The sequence below is a fragment of the Colias eurytheme genome, chromosome 6, assembly GCF_061535395.1.
Source record: "Colias eurytheme isolate Ceu_HAF_F1 chromosome 6, ilColEury1 Martin Lab GWU primary, whole genome shotgun sequence".
Classification (NCBI taxonomy): domain Eukaryota; kingdom Metazoa; phylum Arthropoda; class Insecta; order Lepidoptera; family Pieridae; genus Colias; species Colias eurytheme.
The window spans coordinates 11,362,465-11,379,926 of record NC_142985.1 but is presented as its reverse complement, the minus strand read 5'-3'; the positions used below and the strand labels follow the sequence as shown (position 1 = coordinate 11,379,926).

Sequence of the window (17,462 nt, the reverse complement as noted above, 5' to 3'; positions counted from 1 at the left end):
GTCACCTCTAATTGACTCGATATTGACGTAATTGCTTTGAGGGTCTTTAAGTGAAAGATATTTAATTTATCGTATTTACTGTTAAATAACGCGTGTTTTGTTGGAAATAATACTGGAGTTTCTTTTCTTGAAATGTCATTGGTATATTTATTTTGGTTAAAATAATAATTAATAATTAATTCGATTAATTTTGTGGTTATGGAATTACTTTTTATCGTTTGGTTGTCTGGTTATTTGATAGACATGCGAAATAAGTTAGTATTTGTAAAATTTGAGTCCAAGTGCCAATCGCAAAATAAATTTGAAAAAAAAAAGCAGTCATGCTATATAGTTTAAGCAACGACGTCATAGGTTTAAGTATATTTAAAAGACCATTTTTTTACAAAGTAATGTGAAAAAAACGTAAATGTGAAAAAAAATATAATGTACAAATTTTAATTGTTATTGTTCTACTTTCGGTATTTATAAGGATCGTAATTGATTAATAAGGCTTTGCTATATATATATATTTAAAGAATGAGTATACCTTACTTTTTCTAATGTCACATTTATAAATGAAATATGTTTGTTAACTAAGATAATAATAAATGATTACATAATCTACTCTTCTCCTAATTTAATCTAATATGTAACAATATACAGCTTTAATTATGAAGGATTCTGTTTTCCTAGATAACCACAAACTTCAATAAATACCGAGTATGTATAATGTTTCTACACTAAAATATGTATCAAATTTATGATAACAATTTCATAACTGAAGCTAATTTATGGAGACATAATCTTCTAGTTACAATAAGGTTCTTGTCTTGCAATTATTTCACTGAAATGTACTTAAATGTAAGTCTCAAATATTGTCACTCAGAATTTAATATCGCAAATAAATTGAAGCATTTCCAAGAAAGGTACAATGAGTTTTTATTTCTTTTAGTGTTTCGTAAATTTTCTTTTCGCAATTTGTTAAAACGCTATCATGTTTAAATAAATGAGGGCACTGGACCCTGTCAATTCAATTATGTATTTATGTCCTTTTTAAATTTGAAACGTATAACATAAATTAAAACCTAATCTATACATATAATAAATCTGTAGAAGGGTCAATTCTGTACATTGAAAATATTGAAGAAATAAATAGCAGGGGGTGTTACTGGATCGATACCAAACCCAAATATGTGATTAAAAAAATTTTTGTCTGTCTGTCTGTCTGTCTGTCTGTCTGTCTGTATGTGAAGACATCACGTGAAAACTACCGGTTCGATTTCGATGAAACTTGGTATAATTATACCTTATTATCCTGGGCGTAAAATAGGATACTTTTTATCCTGGAAAAATACGTAGAAAAAAATTAGTCTTAATTTTTCAGTTTTATCCATAGACGTTGTTCTGTAGAACCGCGAACACACGTTGCGTATTATTATAGGCCTAGCCGTATTTGGGTCCAATAGATATTTATAAGATGTCATTGTCAGAGTTACTCAAAATGGAGAAATAAACCATCCACGCGAAGACCGACATCCGCGCGGACGGAGTCGCGGGCGGAAGCTAGTATAGGCATAAATTAACCACAGCGCGGCGGGATGATTTTAACTACTCAATACGAAAGTTATGATATATGAAAATTAAATGAACTATAAAAATTAAAATAACTCCAGGTATGTACTTTTTTGTTGCCATTAACCTTACAATATTTATTATAATGAACAACGATACAGCGAAAGCTTAAACTTTCCCGTCAGTTTCATAAAGTTGCAATAAGCAATTTCAGTATATGTTTACTGCAACTTGAGTAGATCGAAGGAGTCACGGTCGAACGTTGCAGTAAGACCAGAAAGACTATAATAATTTTAAACTTTTCCAGAGAAAATAGTTGCATTGTTAAGAATTTTAGTAGTTTTTATTTCAAAAGCATTTTGCTTCTTACCGTGGTAGAATTCATTGAAGTCATGTTGGTAAAGGTACTTATATTTAGTAAATTAAAATTATCTGCCATAATTTTATGCGCAGTTACATGAATCGAAAACTAAGATATGTGTAGTAACAAACATCGGGATACGTGAGGAGAAATACGTATAACTTACTAGAAAACCTTTTGGGAATTCATATTGAATCCGACGGCTTTGCGGCTTTCCTAGAAATGTATTAATTGACTCCGCATAGAAACCTACTGGGAAGTAACTATTAAATAATCTCCCCGTGACTACGCTCTCTAGAGGTATAAAGTGTCCGAAACGTAGGTATATATTATGACGCTTTAGATCCGTTCAGAAGTCTTTATTTTCTAAATCTATAAAACTCGGGCAAAATTAAACACAAGAAAAACTATTAAATAATCTTTGACACTGGTATAATCTGTTCAAATCTTAAGTTTTAGCTCTATGACGTCTTCCAAGCCATGTCCGACCTAAGTAATCTATATATATAAAACTCAAAGGTGACTCATACAGTGATCTATCAACGCACAGCCCAAACCACTGGACGTATCGGGCTGAAATTTGGCATGCAGGTAGATGTTAGGACGTAGGCATCCGCTAAGAAAGGATTTCCCGAAATTCTTGCGGGAACGGGGAAAAACGGGGATGCACGTACAAAGTCGTGGGCGGAAGCTAGTTGGATAATATTTTGTCAGAGAAGATGCAAATCTCGGCTGAAAACTCGTAACACAATAGCGTATGTGAAACCGCCTCATTACACTTGCAAATGTGCGACAGAGTGGATTTTGTGTGCAATTTAGATATTTACATCGTGACGTGTATCTTCATTAGTTTTATCCCTTGTATATGAGTAAAAAGAATATACATAGGTACGTATACATATACATATGAAGATTTTTACACAATGCGATCTCTGCAGCGCGTTATGTAAAGCTGACAATAGGAAAACTATACCACTCATAAGCATATTCAAATACAAACACTATTTATTAAATTTATTTATCGAAACTACTTTTGCACTCTAGTGCAATTGACAGGGGCAGTAACTCCAGCACCATAGAATCGAGAGAAGAAAACAGATGACTGGTTTCTAGTATAAAGAATCGCTTTAAATTGAAAAGTGGTACAGATAATAAATCTTTTCAGAGATTACCCAGGTCTTATGCGGTTATTCTCATGAAATTAAAGTTTTAGCTAGTTATAATATATCATTTAGTTTCCATAATGCGCCTGCTACACGTGCAGGCTTTGTTTTAGTTAAGTTTTCGCTCGGTTTTAAACCTTATTCAAACGTAACTTATTCCAACGACGCGACGCGAGGTTTGTTTAAGGATATTGTTTTTAATGAGTATTGAGTTAAATGCTTTTTGGTAAACGTACAACTATGTATTTTATTAATATTTATAAAAAATGCTAAAATGCAAGGCGAAACATCAACAAGCCGTGTTTTGATGTTTATGGATTTACTAATTCAATGCGCAAACTGGCTTGTGCAGTAGCTGCAGTCATGCATGCCCACATACGGTTTATAAAATCTGTTCAAATAGCTTCGGTGTTTATTTTATTCAAACAAGTTAGGATTAAACTCAAATTAGTAACAGTATTAAAAAGGTTCATTTGAAATTATGACCACAACTCCCTTGGCTGTTAGTGAAACTACCAGCAAACTAGGACGAGAGTCGAGACTGGACCAAACTCTACACTTGGGAAATATACACAGGCTATAATGGTCACTTTCTAGTATATAACAATTTAATTTCATAGCTTTCTATACAACTGGGTACCTATATTATTTATTAAGATTAATCAACCGTAATGTTTACCTTTAAAAATACTACTTTTGAGCCGAAGTATTACTTGCGTGGTCTGGTCTGGTCAACTGAATAACAGTTTCTCTAGTCTTTAATCTATCTTCATGACAAATTTTATCCAATTATTTTTGTAGTTTTGAAATAGGAACGAACATTCTTATTTCGTACAAGACAAACAGACAACCAACATTATGTGTATCGTTATAACAATGGAATTAAAAAAAATCTAATCATAAGATTCGAATTGGATTTTCACCTCTGCGCCTAAAGGGTCCTATGACTTTTATATATTCCCCGGAAAGATCCCAATCACGAGGGACGATGCTATCAATGTTCAATCAGGAAACCCATATAGGTATATACCTATATGGGTTCCCTATAATAAGTAGAGGTATATACCAGTAAACCAACTTGAGAATAATATCTGATGAAGGCATTCAATCGTAATGCGATTTTATATTACGTATAAATATGGTGTTATTTTCATAAGCTTATATTAATACCTATACTAGCAAACTCGGCGAACTCCGTTTCGCCACCAGAGACACCTTTTCTTTGCTATAAATCTCACGGAGCCCGAGACCTTTCCAACGAATGCAAAACCGTGGAAATCGGTTCGTGCGTTCTGGAGTTATAGCGTCAGGAAGAAAAACCCGACTTATTTTTATATAGTAGATTATAGTGTTGGATTGATGATGATTTATTAATGCATTAATAAAGTCTATATTAATTCGATACCCATTTAGCCTTTTTACTAACGTGTGGAGTGTTAAATAAAAATTTAAAAGCTTAAATGGTTCAATGTTAATTGAAATGGTTACAACTTATTATTATTAAAGGCATGCAAAAATTAGAGAAAACATAATAATATTGGAAGTGATATTCTAGATTCTAGAATGTTCTAGCTCCAAAGTGTCGACTGGTAATTCGTTTATTTATTAGTTCCCCTTTCGCTTGTTATGCATTCGGTGGCTTGAATCTTGATGCTTATCAAGGAAATTCGCTATTTGCGATACGATGTGGGAGATCATTGACCTTAGGTTTTGTTTGTGTTAGGATAAAAACGTTATTTTTCCTTTCATTCAGATAAATTTGGTGGAAAATATAATTCTGGGATAAAATATAGACATTGTGTTATGAAGATTTATGAGTTACAATTCTTATGTACTTCGATAAGGACATCCGATGGTGTTCCATCCATTTTCTAAAATATGTATTGATGCATTTTTCAAGTCAATTTAATTTCTATGTTTATTTTTCCGTATTACTTAACACATAGTTATTACTCTGATGGATTTTATATTAATATTTAATATATAAAAATGAAACCCGTTTTCCTTGGTCACGGCATCTTATGTATAGAAAACCTAAATATGTACTACGGGCGAAGTCGGGGCGGACCGCTAGTATTTAATAAACGTTCAATAGCAACAAATCATCTTCATTATTATATACTACAAGTAACAGTATTTTCTGTGATTATATTGTCGTGTAAAATTCGAGAAACAAAACGGAAAATACGCGTAGTTCAACAGACATTCCACATAGTTCATTTTTCATACCCATGTCGATGGAAAACAAAACACGACATTGGCGGGGAAAAGTTTGCAGCGAGTTTTTTGCAAACATTCGGTGAGGTTAATCAACATGTCAATCATTCTTGTATTTTACGTACTTTTGGGGTAAACCGAATGGCGTAATATTGCCTTAGAATATGAGAAAATACCAACCCAGCTGTTATTTAACTAATCTTCCGAGAAACGCTCGCTTGTTTAGTTTCTAACGTGTTTAATTGTTAAACATATTTCAGTTCGCATTTCATGTTTTATTGTGGGATTACGTTTTTATCCGCCACATTGCCCCGCGTATATCATTTCGTGTGACGGTTGAATTTTTCATTTTTGACTTCCTGTTTCGCTTTGTTTATCGCGTATTTTATTGCTTGGAAGTTATATAGATATGAGCAAGTGCTTGTTTGCTCTGAATGTATTATTTTTAAATCATATTTTCAATAAAAAAGTAAATATACCTAATATTCTGAATTGCTTGTTTTAAAAGCCACCAGAACCTATTTACTTACTTCTTCAGGTATTTTTTTTATTTTCAAATGACATTTTTTTTCTATTCTAATTTAAATAATTTGGAAAATCCAAAAGTGCACGCCTCATAATTTTTTTTAATAAATATTTATTAATTATTATTTTTGTTTATTTAATAACAATTAAACCACATCGAATCAGACCCTGAAAAATGAAAGGGTTCTATTCCTGAGCATACTCAAGCCTAAGAGAAAAAAAAAGACTCGATTAGTAAAGTATTTCGGTCGCTATCGTGTTAACAAGAAAAAGGATCCGCACATACAGACACACGGACGTCCAAGACAGAACTTTTTTAAACTGTTTTTTAACTAGTTTAAATAACAAAAATGACATCAAAAATATCATGAACGTTAAAAATAGTGTTTTTTCTTAATATGTGTGTGTATGTATTATCTTACAAGTGCAATGTATGATACATAAAGACATTTTAAGTTTGAAAAATCAGATGTTTTGCGCTAAGTGACAGTAGTACCCACCTCAACGCTTCGCTTATGAGGCGTGCAATAATGATAAACAGAGAGCATTTGTCTAATATTTTATATTTTGTTGTTTCAGGGCGGCGCGGCGCAAGAGTAGCGGACGGAGTTGTTGAACCCTGGAGCCGACCAGAGTTTTAAGTGAGTATCTTTTTTAAAGATCATCATTATTGCATTAAAATAATGATGATCTTTAAAATAAGAAAAATAAAGGAAAATTATTTTGCTGGAAAGTCTATAAAAAAAAATAGTCAAATGTTAAAATAGTGGTCAAATTCTTAAGGAAATGAAGTTCTGTATTTATCGTAGACTAATGGAAATAAATCTCTAATAATATCTAGTTAGTGAAGAGATTTTTTCTACATTCTTAACATAAATTAATAATTATCATCATCTATTTTTCATACTCCTAAGCTTAGATCATTAAGTAATGATCTAAGCTCCTAAGTCATAATATTACCTTCATAGAAGGCCCGTGTCCCAGCACTCAGCAGTGACAACATAATATGGGCCGATGAAGATGCTGATATAATATTATCATTCAGTATAGGTTGAGATTTGATATATTTATGGTACCTACTTACTATTGTTTTATGCGTATTATAGAATATAGATTTAGTACGAAAGTACGTTCTTATCTAATTGGTAATAGGTCAGACCTAGTTGTTTCGTAGTACCAATTTACTTATCAGCTATTTGAGTACACGGGGCTTAGCTGGGTACTACTTTAGATGTATTATCATTGTTGAAGTACAGAGGAGAGAGTTTTTGTGCAAATATGATTACGAAGATATGAAGATATGAAGCGAAACATAAAAAAAAATGTTGTGTGGTTTTATGAAACCACGGTAAAAGTGAAACTTATCGGTTCCGAACACTGCTTTATACCTACTCGGCAGCCGACCGTCACGCGACATGCGCTACACAGACTAAAAAGTTTGAGACGATGTAATAAAAGTTTCACTTTAAAAAATGCAGAGCTTAGGAAATACTGCTAGTATGTAACAAAATTTGGAGTTCTAAGCCATAACGTATCATTGGTTAGTAGAATAAATGCTAGACGATTGCTTCTTAATACCACCATAATTAAGAATAAAAGAACACATTATACATAGTTTATACCTAAGTAGTTTTCCGCCCGCGGCTTCGCCCGCTATTAATTATATACGATTACGATACGATTCATTTTAACTAATTTTTATAGCAATACTGCGTAGGCATATTTTTGCCAGCGTCCTGTAGTGACTAGTTCACGTCACGCCGAAAACATTTATATCACACCATTGTCCAGTCATAGTTTTTAAACTTTCTCCAAATCTATTATCTACTGCTATGAGTCACAAGGCGATGTCTGATGGCACACGCTTAGGTCACATCGTTAGGGGGACGTTATTTGACACCAGAAAATCTTTTATAGGCGATAAATCTTAAATCCTTACTAATATTTTAAACGCGTTACTGAGATTTGTCTGTCTTTCTTTCACATCGCACCGGAGCGATTGAAGCGCTTGATTTTGTCTCTGGAGATAGTTATTGATATAGGCTGCTTTTTACGTCGGTGAAACGTCTCATTCTCAAGAGAATTTCCTTTTACCATGCGGGAAACGCTAGTTCTTAATACATAGATACTTTATACTGAATTATATACTTCACTTAAGATTGAGTATGTTAATTACCATTTAATAATGATATACAACGTAGCCTTTGCCTTCATCATGTAGTGAAGAAAATGCTGACAATGTTATTTAGATCACTCTATGTCTAGTCTCTACATAACTCTTTGGTAATCCTAACGAGTCTAACCACATTCTAGAAAATTGACTAATGTTTCTAAAAATTTATCTTTGGCATTTATATTTCACATTTCTGTTCTAGCCTTAACAATAACTACCAGATACTATGTGATTTTCAGTTTAGAATGACTTTCCTTTAAAGTATAGACCATGCATATTGGTACGTAATCAAATATTTTATAGGCACGTTTTCATTCATATTATACACACGTCACACGTGATACATCTCGCAACCATTTCTATTGAATCCTGACCGCAAAAAGAAAGGTGTTATTGGAAAAGTCGTTCACATTGTCATAAGCCATAAGGCATCAAATTCCTTGAATGATTCAACGGTATGAGGCAAATCTGTTGACGCAAACGCGGTAGATATTACAGCCACTAGGATCTTTTATATTGTATTTATAAAATGTAGAAATTGCCTTATTTTATTAGGTATCTAGCTTTTTTTATTAGGGTTCCGTAGCCAAAATGGCAAAAACGGAACCCTTATAGTTTCGTCATGTCCGTCTGTCCGTCTGTCCGTCTGTCCGTCTGTCACAGCCGATTTACTCGGAAACTATAAGTACTACAGTGATGAAATTTGATGGGAATATGTGTTGTATGAACCGCTACAAAAATATGACACTAAATAGTAAAAAAAAGAATTGGGGGTGGGGCCCCCCATACATGTAACTGAGGGATGAAATTTTTTTTTTCGATGTACATACCCGTGTGGGGTATCAATGGAAAGGTCTTTTAAAATGATATAAAGTTTTCTAAAAAACATTTTTCTTAAAGTGAACGGTTTTTGAGATATCAGCTCTCAAAGTCGTAAAAAGTATGTCCCCCCCCCTCTATTTTTATAACTACGGGGTATAAAATTCTAAAAAAAATAGAGGTGATGCATGCTAATTAACTCTTTCAACGATTTTTGGTTTGATCAAAGTATCTCTTATAGTTTTTGAGATAGGTTGATTTAACTGTAATTTATTATATTTGCTGCTACGGAACCCTTTGTGCGCGAGCCCGACTCGCACTTGGCCGGTTTTTTATGAAAAGAACAACAAATTAAGCTTATTCTCAAACATAGGTTTGAAGTTCATATAAGTACTTAATATAAATTATTACCCGTTATGATGTTGATACATTTATAACTCTAAAAGCGTGTATAATTAAATTTTCCTCCGTACCTATACAGCGTACTAATAGGCGCCTTCACTCGCCGTGTTGATCCCAACTCAATTAAACAGGTAATTCAGTTAGCTCTTCTTTATAATGAAATCGGTATCGGAAAAGTGAATCTCACAGTGTAACTTGCGCCTTATTTTATGGCTTCATAGTATCACCACACCGTTACTTACCCAGAACTTGACGTCACATGCCGTCTGTTATTATGATGTTTCGCATGACACCAAAGGTTGTACGCATAATACTATAAAATATTTACCTGTTAATCATCATTAAACAGTCGATATGTTTCATTTGTCGCGCGTGGACGTTGTAACGCAAAAAGGCGGGAAATTTTGATAGTGTGTTCGCAGCTGACGCGCGCATATTTTTTGCTTTTTTTGTGATTTCGTGAGCAAGGAGTTTATATTGGCATTGTGATAATGCGAAGTTGAAATGACGTTCTAATTAATTAACGTTATGTATCATAAACTATCTAGTCTTTTTATCTAGTCGTTATTAAAAATTTAATAAAAATGGTAAGTGTGAATTTTTAAAATCATATTTTAATTTTTGTAAATGAAATCAATCGCGCTAAAGAAGATATTTTTTACAAAAATAATAAGAGAGAAATAACACGTGCAAAATAAAACCTTGAAATAGTAATGTTAAATTATAGCCTTTTAATCGAACACAATATTGTATAATTAATAAGTAATAACAATCATAGTATGTATTTTATATGATACTAGCGACCCGCCCCGGCTTCGCACGGGTGCAATGCTGATACTAAATACACTACAGAAAAATTGTGAACGTTGTATAGGTATAAAAATATAGCGGCCCGCTCCGGCCTCCGGCATCGCACGGGTATAAAATACATAGCCGGGCGGCCGCAAACGCTACGTCCTGCAATTTTTAAATCTGTAATATCTTCGAAAATATTCACTTAAATCATACGGTGTAAAGGGTCATATAGATCTATATTAAATGAACAATGTATCCATGGTATTTAATTGGTTAAGGATTAATGCTGTATTGGTTAAAATCGCTTCGAAAATTAGCCATTATTTGTCGTAAAAAGTAAATGACAAAAAAAAGTTATTGTGGGTTATCCATAAGAGATAGACATATACCATCGCGGACTTTTCTGTAGACCTTTTCAATGTGTATAATACTTAGTACATTATTTTGATAAAACTCGTAGGGTTCAGCCTGCGTTTGCAATGTAAGCGGAATAAATGTAATTTTTTACGACATCACATTAGAAACCTCAAAAATAACAGTACTTATCCACTACTTAATGGATCTTATTATACATATAAACCTTCCTCTTGAATCACTCTATCTATTAAAAAAAACCGCATCAAAATCCGTTGCGTAGTTTCAAAGATATAAGCGTACAAAGGGACATAGGGACAGGGAAAGCGACTTTGTTTTATACTATGTAGTGATAGTGATTTTTATGATAATTGAGTTAGTATAGTTAGTTATTTATAGTTATTCTTTATGCCTTTCTAAACGAAGCATGACATACTTTTGTGTTGTTTTCGTGATGATTATTATCTAATTAAATTGTTATAGTTTGTTTGGAAAATATACCAAAGTATTCATTATCTGATAGGAATCAGTGTATTTGTAATTTGTTTTGTTTAATTCTTGAATGAAGCCTATTTTGTGATAAGGAAATATCGTGGAAGATTATTTCATATGTGGAAACTTATTATACACCACAATATGTGCCCATGTTAGGAATTTTAGGATAGGGATCAATAATATTTTAAGTTAAAAGGTGTAAATAGGTTACCAACACAACGTTCGATCTTCATAAACGGTATTCATCATGCTAAAACAGTCACCCGGTCTGTAAAAAATATCTCTCCAATACACAAGAACATTACCACTTTGCCATCAAGTTATCATGCATCATCATCAACCCATTATGTTCCCACTACAGGGCATAGGTCTCCTATGAGGGTTCAGGACTGTGGTTCAAGCTATACCTAATCCATCACTGGGCAAGTGCGGGTTGGCAGATGTCACATGCTGTCGAACTTATATATATATACTTGATTATATACATGCCGATTTCCTCACGATATTTTACTCAGAGCATAAAATACTAATATTCCTACACCTGGGATATTTTCCTTCACGGTTTTGAATAGTGCTAATTTGGATATTGTGGAAATAAATGAGTAAAATCTGTTTGGAAATCCATATAATATACTACAAGCAATAAAAAAAGTCTAGAATCAACTTTTAGCAGGTTAATCAATATTCCTTTTACTAATAATAATACAAATCGCGATTCACGACATAGATATTGGAAAGAGAATTTATAAGCTTATAACTTCAGCCATTGGCTTCACTCAAACTCAAGTTTTACCTCACGTGTCAATGCAGTCTGTTAGCTTATTTATTTGTGCCAAATTTCACCTCTAAAAACTCAAACTCATTTAACTCTTTTGAGTACATATGAAACTTAAAAGTAATGAACATCCTTCCATTCTTAAAAGTGTTGAAAATTTCATTTGTATTCTCACGATTCATTGACATAAATTCAGTTGGAGATGTATTTATGTTATGTGTATAATAACTTTTAGGTATAAATTCTAAAAAATCAAAACCTACCTAGGTATTTGGAGCACAAAAATTGGATTACATCACAATGCAATTATGAAGCAAAAACGATATAGTGTTTCCAATAATTGCTTTTCATTGAATTTTTAAGTCGGTTTAACTTCCATTTCGAACAATCGATACAACCAACAAACTAACCCTATTCCGATGTTGTGAAGTTTTATCTATAATAATATGTTTTGTTGAAAGTTCTCGAATGACTTTCTGTGTGAACCTGCCTCGTGCGCTAGTGTTTATTGTAGATTGTTTAATGTATATTTGTAAAACTATTGATCTACTTATATGTACTGTGTTCTAATATGAAACAATGACTATAATAAATATAGTTCAAAACTTATAAGCTGCTTGTTTCAAATAAGATGGGTAGAAGTTGTGTATCTTTTTATATGTCTTAAAATATAGTCTACTAGATTTCCATTTTCCGCCCGCGGCTTCGCCCGCGCAGTTAAAGTAAAACCCGCATAGTTAACGTTCCCGTGGTTTTTCCGGGATTGCGTCATTTTCCCGGGATAAAAAGTAGCCTATGTCCTTTCTCAGGTATCAAAATATCTCCATACCAAATTTCATGAAAATTGGTTTTGTAGTTTAGGCGTGATTGAGTAACAGACAGACAGACAGAGTTACTTTCGCATTTATAATATTAAGTATGGATTTTTCGATTGGAAAGATTTTTCATTTATTTTTTTTATTTTACCAAATAATATATTCCCGAGTGACATAATTATAGACTTATAATAAATATAAAACATTCTCCAACTAATTGTTTTTTAATTTTATTTTTCGTTTGATGCAGAGGTGCGGCGGGCGCGGCGACACAATGGACGACGGTGGCAGCAACAAGCAAAGACAGGCAACACGAGTGTTCAAGAAGAGCTCGCCAAATGGAAAGGTATGGTATTCATTCACATCTCACAATAAAAATAATAAATAGAAAACAATGTTATTGACATCCAACATACCTACAAAAATTTAAAATGTCCTGGTACAATTAGACATGTCCCGTGTTCCTTTGTGATATGCAGCATACTTTCGACCGATTTTTCAGTTAGATCAGTTTATTTCTTGCTCAACCGAAGCATACTTCTGTTTACCTATCGGCTCGATAGCATCCTTGCAAACGGTCAAAATTATAAGAGAAACTAAGGACAAAATAATTAAAATTACATAAATTAGATTAATTAAGTGCTTAAACAAGTGAGTCATGTTAATCTATATTCGTTTTTTTACCGGCGTTTCTCATTAATGTGTTACTGAACTTGAATCAACTATCATTATTTCCTTATATTCGAAACGAAAAAAATGTTCAATTACTACTGGTTTTAACCCCAAAGTGTCGAGTACGAACAATTTAAATAAAGTTATAAATTAAAAGGTCAAACCAATTATAGCAATTTCATTAAAATAATTTGCGAATTACACGAAGAAAATACAAACATAGTTAATTGTGTGGGGAACGTGACATTCCCGCGTGATTATTTAGTTATTTACATTTCGTAATGATTTGTCTAACCGTTTGTTTGTATGTAAATGGTAAATACTCGTTTGTTGTACAATTTAGCTCTTAGTTACGGTGATGAAAAGCGCATGTCGTGTGTTTTTGTGAGTGATCTCTTCACGGGCGTGCATTTTGTCGTGACTGCTAGTTGCTACATGCATTATCCGTAGTTGAGCACGATATTAGCTGTTATGAGTGAGAAATTTACGTATATATCAACGATTATAGATACCAATATATTCGTCGTCGTTGGCCTATACGTCTATTACAGACGGTTTATGGTGCTATGCCTGAGCAATGCTATTGGTGTCCGAACAATCCAATGCGAGATCGACATACTTTTCCGCAGGTCGGACAGGGGAAGTTTGCTGGAACAGGTTCGTTTTCGGCTTGGTTACGTTTCACCCTTTTGCTTGCGAGTACTCTGAACCACGCTTCGTCACAGAATCTGCAGCCCTCGGAAACAAGTTTGCGCCAATCAGATCGATCATTAGCGAGCTTCTCCGGTTTTATAATCAATATTGAAAGAAGCCATGTCACGTTTTGCACAGTCCTTGAAGCGGAGCAGGGGTTTCCCGATGTCTCTCTTTGCATCGGCGACTGCACCCAGCATAACGCGTGGTGTCCGGCTTAGAATAGCACCAACCCTATCAGAAGACTAGGATGTCGTAGAAGGTGACTAAGGTCCCAAAGATTTATCTCTTATCGATCTATTAAGGGGGAGATAGGCCTCCAAGCGTTGGATCGCAACCCATCTAGGAGAAGGAAAACTCTGAACACCAATATATTAATAGATACCATATTGAATGTACTATAGAATAAAAGTACAACAAGTAACCAGAGGCCGTGCCACAGAATATAATTTTTCTTTTTTTGCGAACAGAAGAATTAACACAGTTATCTGTCAGGCTAATTGTTTTTGTTACCATACAAAGTAGAATGGTCTAATCGATTTAAAACTCTATTTAATGAATATCCTGAAACACTGAGTCCGTAAAAATATATTTCACATGAGTTTAAATAAAATCTTATATGAATCCTAAATGAGAGAAATACTTAAATTTGATTTTTGAACCGTGACTCGTGAACTCATAATATTTTAGTTTTTTTATTGCAATGCAGCTGTAAGCTGTTAAAAATTGGCCGCGATGCAGGATTTAAATATTTTCGCCTCAAACCAAATTCTTGTAGAGCAACGATTTATCGTATTTGATTGTAAAAGTTGCTAGAATAAAAAAAATGTAGTGGTTTTATGAAACCACGGTAAAAGTGAAACTGTTCAAACGGTTCCGAACACTGCTTTGTGTAGCGCATGTCGCGTGACGGTCATACACGCGACATGCGCTACACAGACCAAAAAGTTTGAGACGACGCGGACGCAAATGTAATAAAAGTTTCACTTTAAAACATATTTTAGTTTGAACTTGAAACTCAACGTCTTCGAGATTCCACATTCTTGTGATTTTAAACATCTCCTAGAAATATTAATCCTCAATATTTTTATCACATTAAATTCCTAACTTTTTAATATAGCACAGATTAAATTACACACACCATTAGCCGTCGATTTATAAAATTTTATCTCAATACTAAATTTTAAGCACGTCTAGGACTAAAAGCTTGCCAGGCGTGCATTTTAGGTCACGGCAATTTGGTCTAGAATCTAGATTATTATATAACTGCGATCAAATTGTGCACACCATATCTATTTATTTATTTATTTATTTATTTTGAAAACTACACAGCTTACAGTTTGACTTACTCTACTTATATCTATGATACAATACGCCAATTACGAGTTTTACAATTATTATCAATTACATGTATATTTAAAACAGTAACTTATTAAAGAGTGGTGAGTTGTGTGTGTGGGTGAGTGCGTGCGTGCGTTTGGGTATGTTTGTGTGTATATATGTGAGTGTGTGCATGATTAAAATGTGTTAGGTACGTTAGATAATATTTTAATTACATTGGTTTTAAAACGATTGCGAGGGCTGTTAAATATGTCAAGAGTAGAAAATTTTTGATTGTATATCGAAGGCAGGCGATTAAAGAGTGAGTTCTTCATATATTGGTTTTTAGTACGTGGTATAAAGAATAAAGGAGTATTACGTGTTCGAGTTAGAGGGGTGTTAAAATATATATTTTCTGTCAATTGGGGGCAGTCTAGTTTGTTGTTTAGGAGATCATAAAGAAACATAATATCTGAAAGAGTACGTCTGTCTTCGAGAGTATTCATTTTAAAGAAAATGCAGGATTCTTTGTAGTCCTTAAAGTTATGTTTTGCTTTAAAACTAAGATGCTTCATAAATATCTTTTGTATTTTTTCAATTTTGTCTATATATTTTTTAAAAAATGGTCGCCAATCGCCATATTATACTTCCATATTCTAATATGCTTCTGACGTAACTATGATAAAGCATTTTTAAACACTGAGGGTTTTTAAAAGGTTGACTTGTTCTTAGGATGAAACCAAGGGATTTGTATGCTTTACTGGACATGTACTCAATATGGGCGTCGAAGAAACATTTATCGTCTAGAAGGATGCCGAGATCCTTTACTGAAGTTGTTCTATTAATTAACTGATTATTGATACTATATTCGAATAAAATAATGTTACGTTTACGAGAAAAGCTTATGGTTTGGCATTTTTGAATGTTTACACCGATGTTATTAATTTTAAAATATTCTCCGAGATTATCTAGATCAGATTGGAGTAGATTACAATCGGCGGTACAAGATACTTTACGGAAAATTTTGTTATCATCGGCATACAGTAAGCAATTTGAGTTCTTAATACAATGTGTTATATCGAAAAGGAAAATGTTAAAGAGTAAAGGTGATATATGGGATCCTTGTGGAACTCCGGAGGTGACGTTTATGAAGTTAGATTTATGACTTCCTATGACTACTGCCTGACGACGGTTTCTAATATAAGATATTACCCATCTATGAAGATTACCCTTAATACCTACAGCATTTAGTTTCCCGGCGAGAACATTATGGTCTACTCTATCGAAAGCCTTTTCGAGATCGGTATAAATGACGTCAATCTGAGCGCCGTCACTTATGTTAGTTAGTAAATAGTTAGTCAATTCTGAAAGGTTTGTGTTAACACTCCGAGACTTAAAAAATCCATGCTGAGATGAAGGAAGACATTGCTTACAATAGCTATACATAAAATCATTAACTATACTGTCCATAACTTTACCGAAGATATTTAAAATTGATATACCCCTGTAGTTAGTAATTTCATTTTTTGAACCTTTTTTAAAAATGGGGATTACACGTGCATCTTTCCATTGTTTGGGGTAGATACCTTCATCCAAAGATCGTTGAAAAATCAATTTTAAGGGAACAGCAAGCCCGTTTACGCATTTTTTAACAAATATAGCAGGAATCCCGTCTAAGCCTGCGCCCTTTTTACTATCTAGTTTTTTAACCGCATTTGTTATCAGTTTATTTGAAATTTTAATTGAATTAATTACGTTAGAATGGGGCTCCTCTGCGTATGGTTTGGGATCGTAGGAAGAAGATTGTATGAATACGCTTTGGAAAAAGCTATTAAAAGCGTTACATATATCTGCACCACAAGAATAAGTCACTCCATTATATACCATACGACATGGCAAGCTGTTGTTTTTGCGTTTGCTATTTACAAAACTCCAAAACTCTTTAGGATTATGAATTATTTCTTTTTCGCACCTATTAGGCTATTAATATAATTTTTAAAACATTCTTCTTGTAAAACTTTAATCCTATTTCTTAGTAAAGCAAATGCTGCGTAATCATTCGGGTTTTTAAATTTTTTCCAATTTTTATGAAGTTTAGACTTTTCTTTAATGATATTAATTAATGATGGGGTGTACCATTGAGGGTACTTAAAACGTCCTGAAACCCGCGCAGAGGGTACGTATTTTTCTATGATTGAGTTAAGCTCTTTGTAAAAACCATTAACTGCATCATCAACGGTCCCGTTAGTAAGAATTCGGTGCCATTCAATCTTCCCGAGTGCCGAGTTAATTGACATATAATCAGCTTTAAAAATTTTTTTTATGATCCGTG

The 17,462-nt window shown here is 33.4% G+C and overlaps 1 protein-coding gene across 2 annotated transcripts in view; it reads left to right on the top strand.

Annotated features, from left to right (window-relative positions):
- Positions 1-17,462, top strand: part of krz (beta-arrestin protein kurtz) — a 102,454-nt gene that overhangs the window by 75,892 nt on the left and 9,100 nt on the right. The window contains exons 3-4 of one of the 2 annotated variants that reach the window (XM_090103213.1): positions 6,397-6,458; positions 12,696-12,791. In XM_090103213.1, coding sequence (XP_089959339.1) covers positions 12,720-12,791 — 72 coding nt within the window. In that variant the 5' untranslated portion in view covers positions 6,397-6,458; positions 12,696-12,719. Of the gene's footprint in view, positions 1-6,396; positions 6,459-12,695; positions 12,792-17,462 lie in introns of those variants that run through there. The other variant, XM_090103214.1, reaches the window with a different exon arrangement.